General features: G+C 46.6%; 1 protein-coding gene across 2 annotated transcripts in view; it reads right to left on the bottom strand.

The window, feature by feature from the left end:
* The window catches only part of SUCLA2 (succinate-CoA ligase ADP-forming subunit beta), a 142,517-nt gene extending 118,708 nt beyond the window's left edge, over positions 1-23,809 (bottom strand). Inside the window, exon 1 of one of the 2 annotated variants that reach the window (XM_044285108.1) lies at positions 23,674-23,809. In XM_044285108.1, coding sequence (XP_044141043.1) covers positions 23,674-23,757 — 84 coding nt within the window. In that variant the 5' untranslated portion in view covers positions 23,758-23,809. Of the gene's footprint in view, positions 1-23,664 lie in introns of both variants that reach the window. The other variant, XM_044285107.1, reaches the window with a different exon arrangement.
* Positions 23,810-24,468: the final 659 nt, after the last annotated feature.

Raw genomic sequence — 24,468 nt, 5'->3', positions numbered from 1 at the left:
CTCCACCAATCACCATCCAGCGATCCTGAGTGGTGATGGTGACATCACCACTCAGGATCGCTTTCTGATTGGTCTGTGGGCGGTCCGGCGGCAGATTCAAAAGAGGCAGGCGCCCCTCTCCTCCTCCTTTTGTGTTCCGGCGCCGGAGGAGAGAGGAGCTGCCTGCACGTGTCTGCCACCGCTGCCTGCACCCCGATCTGTGCCCCCCAGGACCCGATCTCTGCCCCCAGCACCCCATCAGGTACATAGGGACAGCTAGGGAAAGTTTGGGATAGGCAGGGAAAAAAAAGGGAAAGGTAGTTTTTTTGAACTTTTATTGCATCACCCCAGTTAGGGTGTCTGGGGTCCACAGCACAGCTGTGTGACCCTAGACCCCCCAGGGGTGCTGCCACTTGCCCCCCTCCCCCTGCCACTTGCCCCCCCCCCCCCCACCTTTTTTGGGGTGCTTTTTTTTTTTTTTTTTTTTTTTTTTAGTTCGCTGACTGTGACCGGCACTTAGCGTCCGGCCACTGTTAGCGCATCGCACACCCCACCGCTGATCAACTTCGGACGGTTGATCAGCAGTTTTGAATTTTTTTTCCTCACTTTTTTGCCCTTTTTTTAGTTAGTTTTTTTTATTTTTTTCTGTTAGTTTTAGGGTGAGTTCGTGAACACCCGTGCCCCCTCACACACGCACACCAAATAAAGAGTTACACACACGCACATATACACGCAGACACACACTCCCCTATGGCCCGCCGGACGTTCTCGGCCGAGGAGGCATACGCCCAGCTTGCCTCCGAGTCCGAGAGTCCCAGTGAGGATGAGGATGACCCCACATTCCTGTTGTCATCCGCATCCTCCTCATCATCTAGCGATGATGATGAGCCCCCAAGGCGGCGGAGACGCCGCCAGGCGGAGCAAGGGGACCGCCATGTTAGGGACCCTGTGGCCCACACTAGTACGAGCAGCTCTGGGGCTCGTACTGGTTTCCCGGCCCACCAGTTAAATCCACCGGAGCACCCTGCCGGTGAACTTGTCTGGTGTAGCCCAGAGCGATACGAGCCCGTGATTCCTGATTTCGTAGGCCAATCAGGAATCCAGATTTCCACAGTGGGCTACACTGAATATGACTTTTTTTGTCATTTTTTCAGTGACCCACTGGTAAATCTGATGGTGGAGCAGACGAATCTGTACGCCCAACAGTTCGTCGCTCAACACCCGGGCTCCTTTTTGGCCAGGCCCGGTGGCTGGACGCCGGTCAGTGCAGCCGAAATGAGGACATTTTGGGGCCTCGTGCTGCATATGGGCCTGGTCAAGAAACCCAGTGCCAGGCTGTACTGGAGTGGGGACGTCCTATATCAGACCCCACTTTACAGTACGGTTATGACACGCTCCCGGTTTGAGGCCATCCGGAAATGTCTGCATTATTCCGATAATGCAGCATGTCCACCCCGAGGTGATCCTGCCCATGACCGTCTGTACAAGATACGGCCGGTCATCGATCACTTTGGGGCCAAATTCATGGAGGCCTATGTACCTGGAAGGGAGGTCGTGGTTGATGAGTCTCTCATTGCGTTCAAGGGGAGACTCATTTTCCGCCAGTATGTGCCTTCCAAGCGGGCGAGGTATGGCGTGAAGCTATACAAAATTTGTGAGAGTACCTCAGGGTACACTTACAAATTTCGTGTATACGAGGGGCGAGATTCCCGGATTCAACCCCCAGAATGTCCCCCCACTCTGGGTGTTACCGGGAAACTTGTGTGGGACCTTATGCACCCACTGCTGGATAAGGGTTACCACTTGTACGTGGATAACTTTTATACCAGTATCCCCTTGTTCCAGTCCCTTGCCGCCAGATCCACGTCCGCTTGTGGGACCGTGAGGAAAAATCAACGCGGCCTCCCTGCCCACCCCCTCCAGGTACCTATCCCCAGGGGTGAGACCCGTGCCCTTACCACTGGAAACCTGTTGCTGGTCAGGTATAAGGACAAGAGGGATGTCCTTATGCTGTCCACAATTCATGGTAACGGCATCACCCCTGTCCCTGTGCGAGGTACCGCGGCAACGGTCCTCAAGCCCGATTGTATCGTCGCCTACAATCGGTATATGGGAGGAGTTGATCTCTCGGATCAAGTCCTCAAGCCATATAACGCCATGCGCAAAACCCGGGCATGGTACAAAAAAGTTGCGGTCTACTTGGTACAGGTTGCCATGTACAACTCTTTTGTACTATCCCGAAGCGCTGGCAGCACAGGGACATTCCTCCAGTTCTATGAGGCAGTCCTCAAGGCCCTGATCTTTTCGGACCGGGAAAGAGCAGGCCGGAGTACCTCGGGAACTGTAGGCGCCCGGATCGTCCCTGGCCAACACTTTCCAGGTGTGGTCCCCCATACTGGAAAGAAGGGACGAACCCAAAAAAAGTGCAGAGTGTGTCGCAGGAGGGGGATACGGAAGGACACGACTACTCAGTGCGACACATGCCCCGATCATCCGGGCCTCTGCATTGACGGTTGCTTCAGGGAGTATCACACTTCCATGGAGTACTAAATTTATATCCCAATTTAGCACTGACATCGGATAAAAAAAATGGTTCTCAGACTTGAGACACCCAAAAAAACTAAAATAATTTATTAAAAGTAGACATAGGTATTGCCGCGTCGGTAATAATCTCCTCTATAAAAATGCCCCATGACCTAACCCCCCAGATTAACACGGTCCAGAAAAAAAAAAAAAGGTGCAAAAAAAGGTTTTTTTTGTCACCTTACATAATAAAAAGTTTAATAGCAAGCGATCAAAAAGTCATATAGCCCCCAAATTAGTGCCAATAAAACCGTCATCTCATCCCGCAAAAAATGAGCCCCCACATAAGATAATCAGATAAAAAAAAAAAAGAAAATGACTCTTAGACTTTAGAGATACAAAAATTTTTTTAGGGTATCAAAAAGGATAATATAGTCTAAAACCTAAATAATTGTAAAATAAAAAGTTGACTTATTAGGTATCGCCACGTCCGTAAGAATCTCCTCTATAAAAATACCCCATGACCCAACCCCCCAGATTAACACAGTAAAAAAAAAAAAAAATAGGTGCAAAAAAATATTTTTTTTGTCACCTTACATAACAAAAAGTTTAATAGCAAGCGATCAAAAAGTCATATAGCCCCCAAAATAGTGCCAATAAAACCGTCCGCTCATCCCGCAAAAAATGAGCCCCCACATAAGATAATTGGCTAAAAGAAAATAAAAAAAATGACATTTAGACTTTAGAGATACCCAAAAAAAAAGTTGTATCAAAAAAGATAATAGTCAAAAACCTAAATAATTGTAAAAAAAAAGTAGACTTATTAGATATTGCCGCGTCCGTAAGAATCTCCTCTATAACAATATCCCATGACCTAACTACCCAGATTAACACGGTTAAAAAAAACCCCAAAAAAACGGTGCCAAAACCGCTATTTTTGGCACTTTTCCATTTCAGTCCGTTTTTTCCAGTAACAAAACAAGGGTTAACAACCAAACAAAAGTTAAAATTTATTACCCTGATACTGCAGTTTACAGAAACGCCACATTTGTGGTCGTAAACTGCTGTATCCGTAAAAGGGAGGCTGCAAAAGGAAAGGACCGACATGGTTTCTGGAAGGCCGATTTTGATGGCCTTTTTTATTGACACCATATCCCTTTTGAAGCCCCCCTGATGCCCCCCTAGAGTAAAAACTCCCTAAAATTGACCCCATCTAAGAAACTACACCCCTCAAGGTATTCAAAAATGATTATACAAACTTTATTAACCCTTTAGGTGTTCCTCAACAGTTAATGGCAAATGGAGATGAAATATCAGAATTTCAATTTTTGGTAACCTTACCTCACAAAAATGTAATATAGAGCAACCAAAAATTATATTTACCCTAAAAATACTCCCCCAAAAAATGCCACCTTATCCCGTAGTTTCCAAAATGGGGTCACTTTTAGGGAGTTTCGACTCCAGGGGTGCATCAGGGGGGTTGAAACAGGACACGGTGTAAATAAACCGGTCCATAAAAATCAGCCCTCCAAAAACCAAACGGCGCACCTTTCAATCTACGCCCCGCTGTGTGGCCGTACAGTAGTGTACGGCCACATATTGGGTGTTTCTGTAAACGGCAGAGTCAGGGTAATAAAGATACAGTCTTGTTTGGCTGTTAACCCTTGCTTTGTTAGTGGAAAACATGGGTTAAAATGGAAAATAAGGCAAAAAAATGAAATTTTCCAATTTCATCCCCATTTGCCAATAACTCTTGTGCAACACCTAAAGGGTTAACGACGTATGTAAAATCAGTTTTGAATACCTTGAGGGGTGTAGTTTCTTAGATGGGGTCACTTTTAGGGAGTTTCGACTCCAGGGGTGCATCAGGGGGGTTGAAACAGGACACGGTGTAAATAAACCAGTCCATAAAAATCAGCCCTCCAAAAACCAAACGGCGCACCTTTCACTCTATGCCCCGCTGTGTGGCCGTACAGTAGTTCACGGCCACATATTGGGTGTTTCTGTAAACGGCAGAGTCAGGGTAATAAAGATACAGTCTTGTTTGGCTGTTAACCCTTGCTTTGTTAGTGGAAAAAATGGGTTAAAATAAAAAATTTGACAAAAAAAAGAAATTCTCAAATTTCATCCCCATTTGCCAATAACTCTTGTGCAACACCTAAAGGGTTAACAACGTATGTAAAATCAGTTTTGAATACCTTGAGGGGTGTAGTTTCTTAGATGGGGTCATTTTTGGGTGGTTTCTATTATGTAAACCTCGCAAAGTGACTTCAGACCTGAACTGGTCCCTAAAAATGTCGTTTTTGTAAATTGCTGAAAAATTTCAAGATTTGCTTCTAAACTTCTAAGCCTTATAACATGCCCAAAAAATAAAATATCATTCCCAAAACAATTCAAACATAAAGTAGACATATGGGGAATGTAAAGTCATCACAATTTTTGGGGGTATTACTATGTATTACAGAAGTAGAGAAACTGAAACTTTGAAATTTGCTAATTTTTCCAAAAATTTGTTAAATTAGGTATTTTTTGGTGCAAAAAAAAATATTTTTTTGACTTCATTTCACCAGTGTCATGAAGTACAATATGTGACGAAAAAACAATCTCAGAACGGCCTGGATAAGTCAAAGCGTTTTAAAGTTATGAGCACTTAAAGTGACACTGGTCAGATTTGCAAAAAATGGCCTGGTCCTAAGGTGTAAAAAGGCTGTGTCCTTAAGGGGTTAAGCACTGTTCATACATTTAATAATCAGACAACCCCTTTAATGAATGGATGAATGTTCATGGCAGTTACAGAACTGGGACACTTTTATTCTCAAATACTGGCGAGAGTCCCAATAATCAGAATGTCAAAACACAACAGTTCAGTGGTTATGACCTTGTAGTATAATGGTCCAGGATCCAAATGAGTCCAGCTGAAACATCTTCATGCGCTCCCCGTGTTACCCACGGATAAGTTGGTCCCGATATTGGTCGTAGAGTCTCCCATTGAGGATAGAGATTAATTTGAGTGGCTCCGGGGAAAAAAACTTCATAATTTGAGCTTATATCCCCTATACACAAGATAGTGTGCAAGTGTCTGATTGCCAGAGGTCTGGAACAGCGAGGATAACTTTTTATTATTTTAGTATCTTGACGTGCATTTTACAATTAACTTTTTTAAGGCTACATTCACATTAGCGTTTTTAATTCCGCTATTGAGATCAGTCACAGGATCTCAATAGTGGAAGAAAACAGTTCAGTTTTGTCCCCATTCATGGTCAATGGGGACAAAAATGAACGAAACAGAAGGCACCAAAATGCATTACGTTCCGTTTGGCTGCGCTCCAATATTGGACAGAATAACGCTGCATGCAGCGTTTTTGTCCGTGATGTGGTGCGAGCAAGACGTGACACACAATGTAAGTCAACGAGGACGGATCTGTTTTCTCTGACACAATAGAAAACTGATTCGTCTCCCATTGACTTTCAATGGTGTTCATGGCTATAGAAGTCATAATACAACCGAATCCGTTCATGACGGATGCATGCGGTTGTATTATTGTAACGGAAGCAGTTTTGCAGATCCATGACGGATCCTCCAAAAACGCAAATGTGAAAGTAGCCCAACTTAGACAACCACTAACGTTTTGAGTTATTTTCTTTAGCAGTTTAAGTTTTAATATACTATTTTATGGCATCTAAAAAATAATGTACTGTGCTCATGGCATTTTTGATCTGGTTTAAAAATAATAATTAAACAAACAGTTGGCACAGAGAAGCACATGATGTACGCCAAGATCTATGAACCAGTACAGGTATTCAAATACTTTCGACAGATCTTTTTGTAATCAATCAAATGTGATTCATCAAGTCTTAGGAGATAATCATTTCTTTCCAATTTCCGTGTCCATTTGAAAACCTGTCCGAGTTTCACCCGAACTTGTCTGTGAAGAATCCGTGTTTGGTCCGTGTCTGCTTTTGCCCGCCATGTGTCATCCGTATTCCACGGACACTGATCAGCTGAAAATTAATTTCTTGAGAATCTCCTACCAACGGTCAGTGAAAAACAAACCATACACAGATGCCATCTGTATTCTGTCAGTGGATTTTAGCGGATCCACAGACTTCAATGGGCGTGCTTGGCACTCATCACAGACCAAAGCAGTGTCTCCGTGATTTTGAAGGTCAGTGGAAAACGACTGATGTGAGACAACACATTAACGGAGTTTATCAGGAGTTTAATACTGATAAGGTATCCTCAAGATAGGTAACGAATATCAGATCAGCGGGAGTCCAACACCTGACACCCTCACCGATCAGCTGGTTGAAGAGAAGTGTTCCCTTCATTGTTTATCTGCTTGACAGCACAGCGGTGAGCAGGTGTAATTACAAGAAGCCGTCCAATTCACTTCTATGAGATGATTCTTTCCTATACAATTGAGTATACAAGTTTCCAAATTTCAATTTCTCTACTTTTAAAATAGTGATACCTCCAAAAAGAATTATTACTTTACATTCCCCATATGTCTACTTCATGCTTGGATCATTTTGAAAATAACATTTTATTTTTTGGGGACGTTAGAAGGCTTAGAAGCAAACCTTAAAATTTTTAAGAAGATTTCCAAAATACAATTTTGTAAAGGACCAGTTCAGGTCTGGAGTCACTTTGTGAGGCTTACATAATAGAAACCACTGATAAATCACCCTATTTTAGAAACTACACCCCTCAAGCTATTCAAAACTGATTTTACGGAGTTTAGGTGTCCCACGAGAATTAAAGGTAAATGGGAATGAAATTTCAAAATTGCACTTTTTTTCTGCGACACATCAAGGGTTAACAGCCAAACAAAACTCAAAATCTATTACCATGAATTTGGAGTTTACAGAAACACCCCATGTGTGCTCAAAAACTGACGTATGGGCGCACGTCAGGCTTCAGAGTGGAAGGAGCACCATATGGCTTTAGGAGAGCGGATTTAGCTGGAATGGTAATTGGGAGCTATGCCACATATGAAGACAACCTAAGGTGGCCCTAACAGTGGAAACCCCCCCCCCCCCCCAAAAAAAAGTGACCCCATTTTGAAAACTACACCCCTCAAGGAATCTTTCAAGGTGTGTAGTGAGCACTTTGACCTCAAAAGGTGTTTCCTAGAATTAGGAAACACTTGGCAGTGAAAATGAAAAAATGCATTGTTTTCACAAAAAAGTTGCTTTATACCCACATTTTTTACTTTCCCAGAATAGGACAAAATGCACCCCACATTTTTTTCCCCCATTTCCCCTTGAATACTGCAACACCCCATATATGCTCAAAAATGATGTATGGCGCACAGCAGGGCTCTAGAGTCAAACACCAAAATATGGCTTTTGCAGGCCTGAATTGGCAGGCATGGATTTTAGCTGCCATGTCGCATTTAAAACATTCCTGAGGTCCCCAGAAATTAAAAACCCCAAGAAGTGACCCCATTTTGGAAAGAGCACCCCTGTACATACATTTTAGGGGTGGAAAGGGCACTTTTGACCTAACAAGTGTTTCACAGAAATGAATATGTAGTGGTTGGTGAAGAAAGGCTTGGCAAGCTATACGGACTAAATCAAAGATATGAGGTGGTAAAACTACAAGGTACATCATGGATGAAATTAAATTAATACTCCATGGATGAGTGGTAGATTCTGAAGCACTCCCGCATGCACAGGCCAGGTTTTTCAGAGCAGGTTTCGCAGTGGAAAACTGTGTCTTTCCTTATCCCCTTTTTGGAACACACCCTGCATCTTTTTTGTGTCCTGCCCTTCCTTGCGGTCTGGGGGACTTGACCTGAAAAATGTTGGCTTGGTACAACGCAGGCACCATAACTTCCGGAAGTACTGGGACCCTCCCCGGCCTGGCTTTGAATAATTAGGGCCTTGATAACCACCTCTTGGAACTGAAGGAAAGCCGGAATTAGACTTACCGGTAATTCAGTTTCCACGAGATCACCACGACGGCTACAAGGAGAGAGATTGACCCCTGACCTCTGTAGGGGCAGGAACAGAGAGAGGGTTTAAATCCCCCCCTCCCACCACCAGTGTGTCCAAAATTACAGAGACAGAAATAAGTGGTGAGAACAGAAAATTAATGAATCGAGAGGGTATTACTTCATAACCTCCCAGGTAAGACTAAGGAAGGGTAGGGAATATATGTGCCGTCGTGGTGATCTCGTGGAAACTGAATTACCGGTAAGTCTAATTCCAGCTTTCCACCTCATCACCACGACGGCTACAAGGAGATATAAAAAATTATAGCTTAGGGGGGGGGGGGGACCGCCTGAAGGACCTTACGTCCAAAAGACAAGTCTGAAGTAGATAGGTCTAACCTATAGTGTTTAGTAAAGGTGTGGATGTTAGACCAAGTAGCAGCTTTACAGATATCCTCAAGAGAAGCTCCGGCCTGGGAGGAGGACATAGCCCGGGTAGAGTGAGCTCTCAAATTTGGGGGGCACGACAGACCTTGGGACTCATAGGAGATGGAAATGGAATCCTTTATCCACCGTGCTAAGGAGGACCTGGAGGCTTTTAGACCCTTATTCTTACCTGAGAATAAGACAAATAGGTTGCTGGATTTACGGAAACCTTTTGATACCTCAAGATACCGTAAGACAGAGCGTCTTACATCTAGAGAGTGGAAGCTAGATTCCCTAATATTAGAGGGATTACTGCAAAAGGAGGGTAAGACTATCTCCTGGTTACGGTGGAAATCCGATACCACTTTAGGCAAAAATCCTGGATCTAACTTAAGAATGATTCTGTCATCGGTGATACGGAGATAGGGTTCCTGTATCGATAGTGCTTGGATCTCGCCTAGCCTTCTTGCGGACGTGATGGCCACCAAGAATGCAGTCTTAAGCGATAGATGTTTGGTGGAACAACTAGATAGGGGCTCAAACGGAGCAAGAGTCAAGCCAGTGAGTACCGTATTGAGGTCCCAGTTGGGGATCCTAGATTTTAGAGAGGGACGTAGTCGGGAGGCAGCTCTCATGAATCTTTTAATCCAGCGATGACTGGCTAGATCTCGATCAAAGAAGCAGGCAAGTGCCGAGACCTGTACCCTCAGGGTAGAGGGTCTAAGACCTAATTCAAGCCCCTGCTGGAGGAAGTCCAAGATTTTCAGAAAATTGGGCGGCTCTAAATTTGGGGCAGGGTTGCCAATCCAGGTACAGAATCTCTTCCAAATCTTTAAGTAAATTGAGAAGGTAACCTTCTTCCTACTCGCTTTTAGGGTGGCTATCACTTGGTCTGAGAGCCCTTGGGACTTCAACCTCTGGACCTCAGGATCCACGCTGACAACTTGAGGAAGCTCGGATCTGGGTGTAGGATTGGCCCCTGGTGAAGCAGGTCCCTCCTGGAAGGAAGAGGCCATGGGTCCTCTACTGATAGATTTTTTAAAGAAGAGAACCAGCTCCTTTTCGGCCAATAGGGAGCTATTAGAATTAGTGTCATATCTTCTAGGTAGAGTTTCTGGATTATCCTGGGAAGTAGAGGCAAAGGTGGGAATGCATAACTGAGATCCCAGTCCCAATGAATCGTGAGCGCATCCAGCGCCCAGGGATTGTCCCGTGGGTTTAGCGAACAGAACATTGGTACCTTTGCGTTCTTCTTGGAGGCGAACAGATCCACTTGTGGAGTGCCCCATCTTTCTGCCAGAACCTGAAATACTTCTTGATTCAGGGACCACTCGGTATGATCTATTAACTGGCGACTGAGATAGTCTGCTTCTGCGTTCAGTATTCCTTTTAAGTGAATTGCGGAGATAGAACTCACATGGGATTCTGCCCAGTTGAAGATCTTCCTTGCAATAGACATCAGTTTCTCCGATCTCATGCCTCCCTGGTGAGAGAGATAAGCCACCGTCGTCGTGTTGTCCGAAAGGATCTTTACGTGCTGACCCACCAGAAGGGTCTCTGCAGCCTTCAGGGCTTTCCAGACTGCTTCCAGCTCTCTGAAATTGGAGGACTGAGAGCGGGTTGTTGGAATCCAGGAACCTTGGAACAAATGATCTCCCACTTTCGCTCCCCATCCTTTTCCGCTTGCGTCCGTAAGTACTTGAATGTAGGGAACCTTCTCCCAGGCAACTCCCAAGGACAGATTGCTTGTGCTTTTCCACCAATTCAGGGAGGTCTTCACCGCTAGGGGAATCAGAACTTTGTGATCCAAGGAGGACTGTTGTTTGTTCCAAGTTCTGAGGATCCATGCTTGGAGAGATCGGAAGTGGGCCTGACTCCATGGGACGGACATGATACAAGACGAGAGAAGACCCAGGAGGCTCATAGCTTCCCTTATGGGACATGACCTCCTGTTCTGGAAACGTCGAACCTGTAATTGAAGGTTTTTGACCTTGTCTGGTGGAAGGAAGGTATGCTGCGTTCGGGAATCTAGGATGACGCCCAAGAACTGGATAGTGCTGGAGGGCACCAGGTTCGATTTTTTCATGTTCACCAACCAACCCAGATCTTGAGTGAGAGACAGGAAGGTTTGTAGGTCTGTTCTGAGTTTGTTCTCCGAATTCCCAATTAAGAGGAAATCGTCCAGGTACGGTATAATCACCAGACCTTTGTGTCTCAGGAAGGCCACCATCTCGACTACCAGCTTCGTAAACACTCTGGGTGCAGATGATATCCCAAAGGGGAGGGCCGTAAACTGGAAGTGATGAGTTACTCCCTTGTGGTCCTGGATGGCGAACCTCAAGAACCTTTGTGACTCTGGATGAATTGGGACGTGATAGTAGGCGTCCTGAAGGTCTACTGAGCACATCAGGGCGTTCCTCCCTATTAACGGAATCAGGGACTTCAGGGATTCCATCCTGAACTTCCGATAAATGACAAACTTGTTCAGGGCTTTCAAGTTTATAATTGTGCGGAATGAGCCCTCTTTTTTCTCTACCAAAAACAGGTTCGAATAGAACCCTTGTCTTTGCTGTGCTGACGGGACTTGTACTATCACGTTCGTCGCCAGAAGACTTTGGACCCCTTGCAGAATCTTTTTGCGCACTTTGGGGGAACTTGGGTTGGTGACAATGAAGCGGTTTGGGGAGATGAAGAAAGTTCGATGTGGTACCCGGATTTTATTATGTCCCGAACCCAAGGGTTCCGGGTAGTGGACTCCCAAGGAGTCAGAAAATTCTTCAATCTCCCCCCAACTCTGGCGTCATTGCTTGTCCGAGGGCTTATTCTGGGAGGAGGAGGGGTTGTTCCTACCCCTGCCCCCTTTTGGGTAACTCCAGCGTCCTGACTTCCCTTTATCCTTAAAGGGTCTATTCTGGCTGGTGGGGGCCCGAAAAGGATATCTACTTTTATAGGGTCTCTCCTCTGGGAACCCCTTTTTTTTTGTCCGCCGCTTTCTCCAGGATACGGTCTAGGACGGGCCCAAAGACGTATTCCCCCGAGAACGGGATGGAGCATAGTTTCATCTTTGATGTGTTGTCGCCTGACCAGCTCTTCATCCACAAGGCCCGGCGGGCCGCATTAGAGAGCCCGGCATCCTTTGCCGCAAATCTGACAGACTCGGCTGAGGTGTCTGCCATAAATGCTGTGGCGGATTTCAATAGGGGGAGGGACCTTAGGATCTCATCCCTGGAAGTATTATCTCTGATGTGAGATTCCAGTTTCTCTAGCCACAGCCTCATGGATCTTGCCACTGAGGTAGCTGCGATGTTTGTTTTTAAAGTGAACATCGCCGCTTCCCACGATTTTTTTAGGAGGCTATCTGCCTTCCTATCCATGGGATCACGCAGCTGAGAAGTGTCTTCGAACGGCAAGGCAGTCTTCTTATTGACCTTTGCGACTTGAATGTCGACCTTTGGTGTTTCACTGAAAATTTTTGCTTCGCTCGAGTCAAACAATAGCCGGTTCTTAAAGGACCTGGACACCCCCAACCTCTTTTCCGGGTTGGACCACTCGTCAAGCACCATATCTCGTATGTTCTCGTTTATTGGAAACACCCGGGTCTTTTTAACCCTGAGTCTCCCAAACATCTCATCCTGGACCGAGTGGGCTCTAGGGGTTTCTTCGACCCCCATAGTGGCCCGGACCGCCTTTAGAAGGTCTGGCATCTCGTCCAATGAAAAGCAGAATCTTCTATCTGATTCCGAAGTATCAATATCAGAGGAGGCCCCCTCGTCCTCCCAGGCTCTAGATGATGAGGCATCTTCCTCCATCATCTCCGGGTCTGATAAGGAAGGAGATGGACCCCTACGTTTTTTTGGTGGAGGTGCATCCCTGGGTGAAGGCATCTGGGATAAGGAGGTTCTTACTTCCTCATGGATCATGGACCTTAATTCGTTAAAGAAGGAAGGCTGTTCTTCAGCGATAACGCTAGAGATGCAGTCTTTGCAAAGCTTTTTGCGATAGTCGTCCGGAAGCCGTTTAAGGCAGGACACACACTTTGACTGTTTTCTGATTTTTTTTCTGGGCCTCCTTAGCGACCTGGGAAGAATAACCCCCATTAGCCATCTAGGTATACATGGAACTAACAGTCAGAAGCCCCAAGCCAGAGAAGTGGAGGAGGAGGAACAAGCAACCTGGTACGGTGTCTAGGAACAACCGCTGGCGCCGAAAATTTGAATGCGAGACGCCTCTGAATGACGTCACTTCCCTCGTCCACCGGAAGTGACGTCTGCCGCTTTCCTGAAGCGCTTAGGCGCGCACCCGGCGATAGCCAAGCAGGCCCGGCGGGAGAACGCGACCCGGGAGCAGGCTCACATATTATAATGGAGCGAGTCCTCCCTCCTTCACCCCTGCCCAGCGTTAGTACGAGGACCGCAGGAGGGCAGGGGGAACACCCGGTAGGTGTCAGGAAGTTACATTCTCTTCATCTCCCCGCAGGGAGACTCTCTCTGCCCCTGTCCTCCGTAGGGACAGGAAACACTGGTGCTGGTGGTGGGAGGGGGGGGATTTAAACCCTCTCTCTGTTCCTGCCCCTACAGAGGTCAGGGGTCAATCTCTCTCCTTGTAGCCGTCGTGGTGATGAGGTGGAAAGTTCTGTGTGGCCTGCAGATTGAAATGGCAATATGCAAGGCGTACGTGCTATCGGTACAATGTGTACGGACAGCTTTTTGCACCACACTTTTGTTTTTCATGTGGCACTGTAGGGCTTCAGAAATTGATCTGCAAGATTCACCCCTCCCATGTGCCTGTTGTAGTCCAGGATACAAACTGGTTTGGGGCTAGTGGCTGTAGTACCTCGTACAGGAGCAGGGAAGCTGGTGTTAGGCTATTTTCACACTAGCGTTCGGCTGTCCGCTTGTGAGCTCCGTTTGAAGGGGCTCACAAGCGGACCCGAACGCTTCCGTCCAGCACTAATGCATTCTGAGTGGACGCAGATCCGCTCAGAATGCATCAGTCTGGCGGTGTTCAGCCTCCACTCCGCTCAGCAGGCGGACACCTGAACTCTGCTTGCCTGGCCGTGCGGAGGCAAACGGATCCGTCCAGACTTACAATGTAAGTCAATGGGGACGGATCCGTTTGAAGATGACACAATATGGCTCAATCTTCAAACGGATCCGTCCCCCATTGACTTTCAATGTAAAAGTCTGGACGGATCCGCTCAGGCTAATTTCACACTTTGACATTTTTTGACAATATAATGCAGACGGATCCGCTCTGAACGCTAGTGTGAAAGTAGCCTTACGCTGGGTTCACACCTGAGCGTTTTACAGCGCGTTCCTACGCGCTGTAAAACGCACAACAGGCAAGAACCAATGATTCCCTATGGGAAGGGTTCACACCTGGGCGTTTTACAGCGCGTACGATCGCGCTGTAAAACGCCCGACGCTCAAACAAGTACAGGAGCTTTTTTTGGCACGTTTGACGCGTTCACTATTAAAAAAACGCGCATAAAACGCGCGACAAAAACGCGCATAGAAACGCGCGTTTGAGAAACGCCTAGGTGTGAACCCAGCGTTAGTGTGAATGGTGGTCAGTACAAGGACTTCCCTCTTGGCCTTGTACTTAACCACCAGCATGTTCTCATGGAGGAGAGCCCTACTTTCACCCATTCTCAGTGGTTGCCCTACCAGGGAGGCCTCTCTGATTTTTGCGCACTGTGCCGCAAGCCACAGTACCTCTGGCAGTTCGGGACATGAATAGGGGTATGCTGGTATAATAGTAATCCACATAGAGGTGGTAACCCTTATCCAGCAGTGGGTGCAGCAAGTCCCACACTATCTTCCCACTAACTCCTAGGATGGGGGGGCATTCTGGGGGTTCTATCCGGGAACCTTTCCCTTCGTAAATACGGAACTTGTGGGTGTACCCGAAGCTACTCTCACAAAGTTTGGATATTTTTATGCCATACCTTGCCCGTTTGCTAGGCAGGTACTGGCAGAATCTAATCCTCCCTTTGAACAGTAATAGGGACTCATCTACACAGACATTTTTATCTGGGTTGTACACCTCAGCAAACCTAGTGTTAAAGTGGTCAATGACAGGCCTAACCTTGAACAGATGGTCAAATGTGAGGTCATTTTGGGATGGGCACTGTGCATTGTCGTTGCAGTGTAAGAATTTCCGAAATGACTCAAATCCTTTTCGGGGCATGGTCTTACTATAAATTAAATTAAATTAGAGTCTGGTAGAAAATGTCCGAACTCCAATATTGTCTAACGTTTGGCTTCTTTACAACGCCCATATGCAGCACGAGTCCCCAAAACATCATCTCTGCTGCACTTACTGTCCAATCTAGGGGTCTAGCGTATGGTGATGTAGGGTTCTAAGCAATGAATTGTTGGGCATATAAATTGGTTTAGGCCAAAGAAAAAGATTTTGAAAGAAAATCTAGTTCAGTGAAGCCCGCACACAGGGCCAGATTTATCATGACTGACAGCTCACTCCACTTTAACATATGGCTAAAGTCAGTTTTAGCCAAGTCAGATTTATGATCGGCCCTTTAAGACTGTAATAAATGTGGTTTGACGGTAGCAGTTTATCCGTCAGTAAGCAGCTTTACAAAAGTCGCACATCTTTACGAAAAAGTCCCATAAGATAAGCATGGTCCTCACTGAGGTGAAATTTTGACTTTTTTGCGACTTTTTAAAAAGTCCCAATAGTAAATCTGTCTAGAGATTCATTTACATAAGAAAACACGCCCACTTTCAGAAAACTGGCGAGCATAGTGCAGAGCAGAAAAAAGTCACACATTTGTGCGCAGTTTTAGCATTTATTATTCTGACCTGAGCTAATGATAAATCTGGCCCACAGTCTCTATTCTGGAGATGCCCACAAAATCCTGAATTTGGGGCCGATAATCAGGGGGTGGGGTCCATATGGGCTCACTCTGGGGGCTGCCTCAGCTGTTGTTCTGGGGCACCTTTTAGAGGGTCCCTCATCAGCGAATGATGATAATGAGGGAGTAGAGGAAAGTGGCATCCTCTTCTCCCTCACTGGTAGACTCAGTATCAGAGGCAAGCATGGCGTATGCCTCTGCAGCTGAGTATACTCGTTGGGACGGACTGGCCATTTTTATTTTATTGGGGTGTGACATGTGTAAACCTTTATTTAATGTGAGCGGTGTGTATGTTGTGTTTTCACACATGAAGGGGCTTATAATAAATTTGAAATTACATAAGAGACAGACAGAAAAAAAAAATTAATAAATCTGCACAAAAATTTAAAATAAACTTGCAGTGCAAACTGAGCAGACGCGATCAGTAATGGACACTACTGATCGATGCTCAGTGGTTGCAAAATGCACATACGCAAAAATTCTAAACTGATCAGAACATCTCTGCATGCAGTCACCAGCTAGAATAGCTGCATGTAGGGAGGTTTAGCCCTTTCCTGTGCTGCTATAGCGCTGCCATTGGCTAGAGCGTTGTTCCAGCCAATCGCAGTGCTGGCAGGGGGTGACAAACACTGGTGTCCCCTATCTTACCTCGGAGATGACAGGTGCTGACCGGCACTGATCAACTCCCCCTGACCTGCCACACAGCTCCATACTGCTTCCAGCGCTGCAATGTGCCGGTGTACATTACCCTACTTCGTGAGATTTCCCTACCTCCTGACTTCCCGTCGCACGGCTAATGACGTGAGGAGGCGTTCCTGAGTTTTGACGATCTGCGCATGCGCAAACCGACAGTTTATGGAAAATCTCAGCAGAGTTCAGCTTCACACCGGGACACTGCGCATGCGCCGGCCGGCACTGGGCCGTATTATTTCCCTACAGAGGCTCTCCAGCGCATGCGCAGTGTCCCGGTGTAAAGCTGAACTCCGCTGAGATTTTCCATAAACTGTCGGAACGCCTCCTCACGTCATTAGGCTGAGTTCACACGGGCGAGATTTCCGCGCGGGTGCAATGCGTTAGGTAAACGTATTGCACCCGCACTGAATCCGGCACCATTCATTTCAATGGGGCTGTGCACATGAGTGGTTTTTTTCACGCATCACTTCTGCAATGCTTTAAAATCGCAGCATGCTCTATATTCTGCGTTTGTAATGCAGGACAGGCCCCATAGGCTGGGTTCACATGGGCGTGACGGATTGGCTCAGGATGCGTTCAGTTAAACTCGCACTATTTTGCAAGCAAGTTCAGTCAGTTTTGTCTGCAATTGCGTTTAGTTGTTCAGTTTTTTCCGCGCGGGTGCAATGCGTTTTGATGCATTTTTCACGCACATGATAAAAAACGGAAGGTTTACAAACAACATCTCTTAGCAACCATCAGTGAAAAACGCATCGCACCCGCACTTGCTTGCGGATGCAATGCGTTTTTCACGCAGCCCCATTCACTTCTATGGGGCCTGTCCTGCGTTACAAACGCAGAATATAGAGCATGCTGCGATTTTAAAGCATTGCAGAAGTGATGCGTGAAAAAAATGAAATGAATGGTGCCGGATTCAGTGCGGGTGCAATACGTTCACCTACCGCATTGCACCCGCACGGAAATCTCGCCCGTGTGAACTCAGCCATAGAAGTGAATGGGGCTGCGTGAAAAACGCATTGCATCTGCAAGCAAGTGCGGGTGCGATGCGTTTTTCACTGATGGTTGCTAAGAGATGTTGTTTGTAAACCTTCAGTTTTTTAGCACGCGGGTGAAAAACGCATCAAAACGCATTGCACCCGCACGGAAAAAACTGAACAACTAAACGCAATTGCAGACAAAACTGACTGAACTTGCTTGCAAAATAGTGCGAGTTTAACTGAACGCACACTGAACGCATCCTGAGCCAATCCGTCACGCTCGTGTGAACCCAGCCTTAGCCGTGCAACGGGAAGTCAGGAGGTAGGGAAATCTCACGAGGTAGGGTAGTATAACGCTACACCGGTCAAATCGCAGCACTTGGAGCTGCAGGGGGGTGGTGCTGCACCATGCTGCCCTTACCTGGCATGGATGCCTGCCGGTAAGAGCAGCGCCATGGTGCCCCGATTTCCTTCCAGCACCTGGCGGACATTGTGTTGTGCAGCACATGCATGTCGCTGGTCCTTAAGTCACGTCGAGCTGTGACGTACATGTACGGCAAGGGTCCTTAAGGGGTTAATGTAATAGCCTGCTGAGTGTTTTCCCTTTGCTGGAAGGAAAAGCACCATATTAAGGCTACTTTCACACTAGCGTTCATAGGTCCGTTCGTGAGCTCCGTTTGAAGGAGCTCACGAGCGGACCCGAACGCCTCCGTCCAGCCCTGATGCAGTCTGAATGGAGCGGGTCCGCTCAGACTGCATCAGTCTGGCGGCGTTCAGCCTCCGCTCCGCTCGCCTCCGCATGGACAGGCGGACAGGCGGACAGCTGAACGCTGCTTGCAGCGTTCAGCTGTCCGCCTGGCCGTGCGGAGGCGTGCGGATCCGTCCAGACTTACAATGTAAGTCAATGGGAACGGATCCGCTTGAAGATGTCACCATATGGCTCAATCTTCAAGCGGATCCGTCCCCCATTGACTTTACATTGAAAGTCTGAACGGATCCGCTCAGGCTACTTTCACACTTAGAATTTTTTCTAAGTAATTAATGCAGACGGATCCGTACTGAACGGAGCCTCCGTCTGCATTAATATGATCGGATCCGTTCAGAACGGATCCGATCGAACGCTAGTGTGAAAGTAGCCTTAAAAAAAAAAAAAAAACACCACACACACAACACACATGTGTGTCTTTTTGGTGCATTTTTTTGCTGCAGTCTCCACATATGCCAGCACCCCAACTAAGGTTTTACAGTTTAACCTACAATTTAAAACAGAGCAGAAAAAAAAAAAAAAAAAAGCTTGCTGGATCACAGATTCCATGTGTTCAATGTTTTCAAGGCCATGTGGCAAAAGAAAGCATTGTTATCAGTGAATGTAAAGGTTATGGAGAGCTGGAAGGCGACTGCTCATGTGAGGTCTAGAGTACAGGTCTGTACAGTAGCCGACTAGTAAATCAGTGGAGCGCACAAACTGCCAAGTAACAGCCAGGCTCCTTGTGCTTGCAACATAGCTGATCTTAGATGTCAGCACAAGGACACCGGGCTCCCCCACCCCGCTTCTCCATTTCCTTACATGACCTACACACAGAAAACGTCCAGGCACTGTTATATCTATCTGCAGATCTCCATACAGTGCACAAGTGCTCCGTGCTATCAACCAGTCAAAAATTAAGCAAAATCTGCAAGAGTTAAAGACCCCTATATACATAATACCATCATTGGCCAGACCTGCAGTTTTCGATGGGACTAGCAGACAGTCTAAGGGCTTATTCATACTTGAGCTATACGTGTTCTCATGTGTATTTAGGCATCCGTTTTTTCCGCAGACCCTTGCTCCACAGGACAGCTATTGGGGCCTGCACTACTTTGGTCCGTTTTGTGAACAGAACACGTCAATTCTATACAACGGGTGCATGAAGACCACGGATACCATCCATGTGTGGTCTGCTTTTCACTGATCCTTTAAATAGAAAATTGAAACAAAGTTTGCAAAATGGATCAACCACGATGAAAAAATATTGACATATGCCTTGAATATGATAGATGTGCATTTGCAGCTTCAAAACGGTCAAGTTTGCCCCCGACTCCCCTCTGATGACTAATTTTGATGGAGAAAACAATTGGGCGCTTTGATTTTAGCACCCAATCCTTTGGGTTACCCAGGAGGGGGGAGCTGTCGCTATTAGGCTACCTGCACACGTAGCGGATTACAAGTGGCTTTTCCATTCAGATTTTTGCAAGGAAAAACCACAGCGACCAGCAGTTCCGTCTCATTTGCCATTTTCTACGCCTGTTTTAGATGTGGAAAATGGTCTAAATGTAAGTCAGCAAGAAAGCGGTCTTATATTTAGAAGCGGAGGTGGATCCGCTGAAGTTACGTAGAGGCTGGCGCCTCTTCATAACTTTGGCGATCCACCGCCAGTGCAGGGCTTTATTAAGACCGGCGTCTAAAACGTCGGTCTTAATAAATGTACCCCTTTGTTTTTTTTATTTTATGCAGACATAGACCTGCCATTAAAGCTTGGAAGTCTGCAGTATGTCAATTGTTTGTGCGATTTTGTACGCAGATTTCATACTTTGCATTGCAAGAGTCCGACCTGCAGCAACAAATCTGCACCAAAAACTAACACATGGGGTTTTTGGTGTGGAAATCTGCACCCATACTCAGTGTCTGACAGTGGATATCCCCTCTCTCCCCACTGTAAACATGTGTATGCCCAGACAAACAGCGTGAAATTTTAACAATGTCCCCAAATACTGCAAAATATATTTTAAATAATGATTACATACTCAACTCTTACTACGGCACTGTTCTCTGTGCCGCCAGTCCGCTACTTCTTCCCCGGTGTGTTTACAGACTGCAGTGGCACCACATAGATATACCACACATGACAGCTGCAGCCAATCCCTGTCCTCAGCAGTCACGTGCCGTGTATTTGCACATCACTCTGCACACCGGAGAAAGAGGGGAGCAAGTCTTTTGTTAGCGCTGTGCTGGGCTATCCCCAGAAGTCGTACAGAATGAATGGGGGGGCAGCAGGACGCATGCCCAAACTGCCACACTGTTCATGTCAGGGGGCCCTGAGGGGTACAGCAACCTCCACTCTTGTGATCAGTGGGGGTCCCAGCGACAGGACTCTCAATAATCTAATAGTCATCCCCTATCCACAGGATAAGTGATAACTTGAAATACAGTAATTGAAATAGCCCATCAGGAGCTCATCACTGGGCGTTGTACCAAGATGTAATAAGGCCCCCCAAAAGTCTATGGAGCCATTCTGTACCTCCTTGTGCTTCTCTTATCATACTATATAAACACGTACAGAGAGTTATTTTTTTTTTGTCTAATTAATTATGTCATGTTTAATTGGGAGCCAAATTAGGGAGCTCTACCCTTGAAGCAACGATTCTAAGGGATAAAATCTTCAAAATGGTGTCATACAAAGGTACCACACAAAGGGGGTCATTTACTATCCAGAAACATGCCAATATTAGACGTATTTTGGGTGCAGATGGCAGCACAAAGATTATTTGTGCCGCAATCTGCAACTTTTCCCAGCTCATGCCAGGTCTAAAAAAAAAAGTGGGCATGGCATGGGTGGGGAAGGGGGCAGGTCAGCAGGCCAGTCTCATTCATCATTTTGTGTAAGACAGCAAGGAACAGCAAGTCCGCAATACGGCCACGGGACACCTACGGTCGTGTGCAGGAGGCCTTAAAGAGGATCTGTAACCACTTCTGACATGTCCGTTTCAGTAAATAATTGTATTCCACAATGAAATAACAATTCTGAAGCATCTTCTCTTATGACTATGTCGTGCCATTCCTCTATTACTCCTGCTAGAAGTTTATGAATATAGGTACAACTGGGCATTATCATTTAAGGCTGTGTCCCTGTACAATCTTACACTGTCATATCAGTGTTGCCAGTGTCATACTATACAGGAACACATCCCCTAGACAAGAGGAATGGCAACGACCATTTGAACATTTATTCATAAACTTTGAGTAGGAATAATAGAGGCGTGGCAAAACAGAGTCATAAGAATAGGTGCTCCAGAATTGTTATTAAAAAGGGGAATGAAAGTATTTACTAAAACAGACTTGTCAGGAGTGGAGATAACTCCTTTTTAAAGGGAACCTGTACTATTGACCATGGTGCCTGAGCTGCAGGCAGCATGTTATAGAGCAGGAGGAGCGGAGCTGATTGGGAAAAGATTCAGAAAAACATGTAATTTTTATGTTTAAAATTCCTGCTCATTCTGGGCTCTGAAGTCCAGTAGATGGTCCTATCAGTGATTGACCGCCATCTCTGTACACACAGTCATAGAGAGAAGGCTGTCAGTCACTGATAGGACCGACTCCTGGACTTCAAAGAGCAGAGATATAAACTAATGGAATACAAACTATACTGAATCTATTCCCATAAAACTACATATCACCTGCTCAGCTCCTCCTGCTCTATAACATGCTGCCTGCAGATTTCTTTGGATTTTCATGGAGACCGGTTCCCCTTAACCAGCAGGATCCATGAAGACAAGGGACTCCAACAAGTGCACCGAGCCCGCACAGTTCTCTCAGCGGACATATGTAGTGAGTGCCTGAAATCAGACAGTCCTCACTGGTGAAAGTGATTTTAACAAAGTAGAGAATGACAAACAGACCCCATATCACTTGCCATCACCTGAGGAAGCAGCGGCTACAGGAAAAATGCATAATTAAAGGGCATTTTATTTTACTTTGGGTATGTTCACATCTTTGGCATTGTCCTGAAAAATGCCAGCATTTCTGGCGTAAAAGTGGTCAGATCCCATCATAGTCAATGGGAATCCAGCAGCGAGTTGCAAATTCCGGCAATGCCAAATCTGTGAAAATGCAGCAGGCTGCTTTCTGACGTAAAATCCTGCTGGATCTGTGAACGTACCCTTACTTATATAGCGCCGACATATTCCACAGCCCTTTATAGATATTGTCACTCACTCTCCCCAATGGGGACTTTATCAGTATGTCTTTGAACTGTGGAAAGAAACTTGAGTACCCGGAGGAAACGCACACAAACACGGGGAGAACATACAAGCTCCATGCAGATGTTGTCCTTGGTCGGATTTGAACCTAAGACCAGTGCTGCGGGGCACCAGTGCTAACCACTAAGTCTCAGTGCAGCACACAACCATTTGTGAACACAGGCTTTATGTGCTACTCAGATGTGCACAATTAATCCACCAACGCATTTTCAATCTACTGAATGATCCTCTTGGGGGACGGCTGTGAAATGTCTCCACAGTGACGCCCAGCGACAGAAACCTCAAGCATCAGTTGAAAGTACACAAAACAATCATTTCTAACACATATATTATTACAACCTCCAACACTTCGGCTATTGCAAAACTACAACTCCCAGCATGTACACTTGCTTCAGCTGTTCTCAGAACTCCCATAAAAGTGAAAGGGGCACACAGGGAGTTGTAGTTTCCCCCATCAGCTGCAGCGCCAGGGGTTGTTCGGAATCTCTAAAAAGGTATTTCTACACAGATCAGCTCCAAAGAAATATTCTACAGCAGGGATGCTCAACCTGCGGCCCTACAGCTTTAGCAAAACTACAACTCCCAGCATGCCCTAATAACTGTAGACAATCCAGGCATGCTGGGAGTTGTAGTTTTGCAACAGCTGGAGGGCTGCAGAATGTGCACCATTTGTCCTGCAGTTTTCATTTAACAGAAATCACAGGCGGAGCCCTCGTACAGGTCATACCAGAGGTATCCAGCGGACCTCCGTGCCTCGCAATGGGGTCCGTCCGTCGTTATGATGGGAGAACTAGGGCTGCATGGTGTAAATGACAAGGTCTGCACAGAGGCTTACACAGCTTCTCCACCCAGAACCTGTCACATACACGTCTCAGCTTCATACCAGAACGTGGGGCCCAAACTGCCAACTAAAGAGACACTTGTAATAAATGCAGCAAAACTGGAACATGACCCATCACTCCCATTCACTACTGGTACAAACACTCATACTGGTCAAGCTGTCATTGTGTCTATGGCTCGTACAGAACCCCCTTTTAGTTCAGGTAGGTATGTGCTCTACTATAACACCCAGTGACAGGCCAGAGATCAGGAGGACAGCTGTGCCCCGGCCTGGGCTCACACTGAAGTAACTTTCCCACCTCATCTCTGCTCTTCTAGGGGTTTTATCACTAAGACCTTCCCCGTCCTCTGACATCCTGCCAGGAAGCCCGCTAATGTCCTGCAATAATCCCTCCGGCACCTTAGTCACCTGTGCAGCGCTGCCAAGGGCAGCCAGGGGCGCCCGACTCCTCAGACCCGCTGACAGCCGGCTGTACATCATGGACGCCGCCATGTTGTTCTCTGTTGTCTCTTGACAGGCACGCCTCAGCAATTAACTCAGCGCGCAGGCGTACACGCCAGTGTCATAGAGAGGCCGGCCTATAACGCCGCACAGCAACTGAGCTGACGTAGACGCTCTGTCTAAGAGTGTGGGTAGAAGGTCATACTCTATGGTAGCCAGTACAAGTTCATGGTTTTTTTCCTAGCGCTGTAACAAAGTGAGATGCAGTGATAACAAATACCTACGTCCCTAATAGAAAATCGCTGAAGCTGCATAGCAAGTTTCAGAAAAGTTGCGAAACCTTAAACTATGCCCCCTGCCAAATCTGCAGTGGCCACATGACTATCAGAGTCAGGACACAGGACAGAGACCTCTTTTTGCCCCAAGTCCCTCTTTGCCCCTTACATGTCCAATGTAGAAATGCCTATTCTTGCCCGCAAAACGGACAAGAATAGGACATGCTATATATTTTTTTGCGGGTCCACGGAACAGTGCAACGGATGTGGCCCCATTGAAGTGAATGGGTCCGCGCCCGAGCCGCAAAAAATGCGGCTCGGATGCGGACCACAACAACGGTCGTGTGCATGAGGCCTTGGGATCGGTTATCAGTATCTGATCGGTGGGACCTGTTGTGAGAAGACACGGGTGCTGCGTCCTTCTCCAATCTTACCAAGCACAGCGCTGCACATTGTATAGTGGCTGGTATCGCGCTCAGCCCCACTC

The sequence above is a fragment of the Bufo gargarizans genome, chromosome 3 (assembly GCF_014858855.1).
Source record: "Bufo gargarizans isolate SCDJY-AF-19 chromosome 3, ASM1485885v1, whole genome shotgun sequence".
Taxonomy (NCBI): domain Eukaryota; kingdom Metazoa; phylum Chordata; class Amphibia; order Anura; family Bufonidae; genus Bufo; species Bufo gargarizans.
The sequence above is the reverse complement of the archived record's forward strand: the minus strand, read 5'-3'. Positions and strand labels throughout refer to the sequence as shown.